Below are 2192 nucleotides of genomic sequence, written 5' to 3' on the forward strand. Positions count from 1 at the left end.
AAATTATATAAGAAAATATTTATTGAAGATTATTAAATTCCTGACAGAAATAATAATAAAAATGATACTGATAATAGTAACAGGAACACAAAATTAACAAGCATCGGAGTGGCAATAATGAAAAGAACAGTAACATTGAAGACAACAATAAAAAATGAGCAACGATTATGTCATTATCATAACAAGTGATAAGAATAATGACAATACTAACAACATTACTAATAATGAATAAATACTACTACTACCATTGCTATTATTTATAACAATTACTTCATCAACAACAACACTAAGCAAAAAAACAAATATTTAAGCGCTAATAGTCCAGCATAGTAACAATAACGTAATAATTAAACACAAACATAAAAAATAATAGTTACAAATTATATTACTATATTTGAGACAATTTTACAAACAAAACCAACAATGACCATAGCAACTGTAGCCCATGAGCACTTGGTATAGAAATGGTAAGCTTACCATGTTGGTGTGGTGCGCAAACTTCTATAACAAGAGGTTGTTTAGATGTGCTGTTAAGTGCTGTGGGTGTCATGGGCAAAAGCATACCTTCACCATTGCGAACCTTAAGCACTAGACTTGAATCCGCAGATGACTGGTCAAGTTTAAGAGTTTTTTTCAGCTCCGTCTGTACATCGCGAGCCGTCCATTCCGGCCACATAGGCAAAGACACCAATGGTTTGTTGTCATTGCACTCCCCGTTAACGTCAGTATCTGAAAATTTTGTTAAGTGAAATTTGTGTGGTAGTTTTATAGCACCCTAATACCTCGCAAATAGGAAATTAAGGGGTTCTCACAAAACGGAGATCAAAACACTGGCATACTTTTAGTTACTCCTAAAACTGCACCAAAGAAAATGGTAAAAGCAAAGGCCTGTGTAAACAAACCGATCAATAACGAAGGTAAGGCACAGACCACTGGCTTTCTCACTCTCTCATCAAAGGAGTGTATATCCAGAAACAACTAGCAAACCGAGAACCAACACCAGGCCTCGTATATTACTCACGAGTCAAGTCGTAGCGGGTGACGAAAGCCCAGAGAATGAGAGGTGCGCGTTCCTGTCCCTCCATGTCAGGCGGGCAGACTTGTGCAGGGGCAAAGAGGCTGCTCCACACCTCGCTACTACACCTGCGTTTGAAGCGACGTCATACTAACACGTTCGGCCTCTTCTGGAAACGGGGCACACGCCCTTTGTCTTCATCGATCAGGGACTGGATTAGCTTTTGTCTTTTCCTTGTGTTTCTCTGTCTGTTAAGCTTTTTGTCTCATAAGTCCACTTGCTCACATGGAGTTTTCTCCCTTCATACACTCAGAAGGGAAGTGACTTCACATGTATTATGAATTATATACATAGCCATATTTGCATACTTTATGAGAGACAGATGTGGTTGTAGTATATAAATAGTAACTTATACAATAATCACAAAGGGAACCGGATAATATATCTACACACACATACGGAAACGCCCTCACTTCACGGTCAAATAAGGACTCCCCGAAGTAACCTGAGTTGACGTTCTCGCAGCTGAGCAACGCGAGCGCCGGCAGCACTTGTGGAGGCGCCACGCGATGTTGGCTGTGTATATATGCCTTATCAACAGGCTGAAAAGTGAACACGTGGAGAGGAATGCGATCTCGGATTTAGGAGGAACACATGAATATGTTTATCTTGATGACCATCCTGAAGGCTTATCAGTATGTACTGACGTTTTTTGCAATTCTTTTGCAATTCAGTTTAGTTTTGTTTACTTTCGCTGCCTGAGTGTTCATTTCATACCATTTATTTATGCATATGTATATATATTTAGACAAAGAATAACACTCATATCTTACATCGGTATATACGTAAAATAATACGTACAACGACTTAGCTTCCTGGTTATAGTAATGTGTTACTGTTGCAGGCTTGCTTTGCATCATATGCGCGTCACGGCGCACATAAGCCGTGTGAGTAGCCTTAATGCTGTGAATCCTAATGGCAACGTTAACACAGCTGACTAGCTTAGTTGCTAAAGAAAATGGAATATCAAATTACTCAACGAAGATCTCGGGCTGGCTAAATTCTTGGTAACTCCATAGGGATTAAAGTTGAAAATTAAACTGGTGCATTATTTGTTTCGATCACTGTTACGCTAAAATAATTTGTCAAATTGTTATGATGTACAGGCAAAGTGAAG

The 2192-nt window shown here is 38.8% G+C and overlaps 1 protein-coding gene across 1 annotated transcript in view; it reads right to left on the minus strand.

The window, feature by feature from the left end:
- Positions 1-1760, minus strand: part of LOC119590642 — a gene marked incomplete at its 3' end in the record, with an annotated part of 6055 nt that extends 4295 nt beyond the window's left edge. The window contains 2 exon segments of the mRNA XM_037939319.1: positions 478-729; positions 1022-1760. Coding sequence (XP_037795247.1) covers positions 478-729; positions 1022-1085 — 316 coding nt within the window. The 5' untranslated portion in view covers positions 1086-1760.
- Between the last annotated feature and the right edge of the window lie 432 nt (positions 1761-2192).

The sequence above is a fragment of the Penaeus monodon genome, chromosome 27 (assembly GCF_015228065.2).
Source record: "Penaeus monodon isolate SGIC_2016 chromosome 27, NSTDA_Pmon_1, whole genome shotgun sequence".
Taxonomy (NCBI): Eukaryota; Metazoa; Arthropoda; class Malacostraca; order Decapoda; family Penaeidae; genus Penaeus; species Penaeus monodon.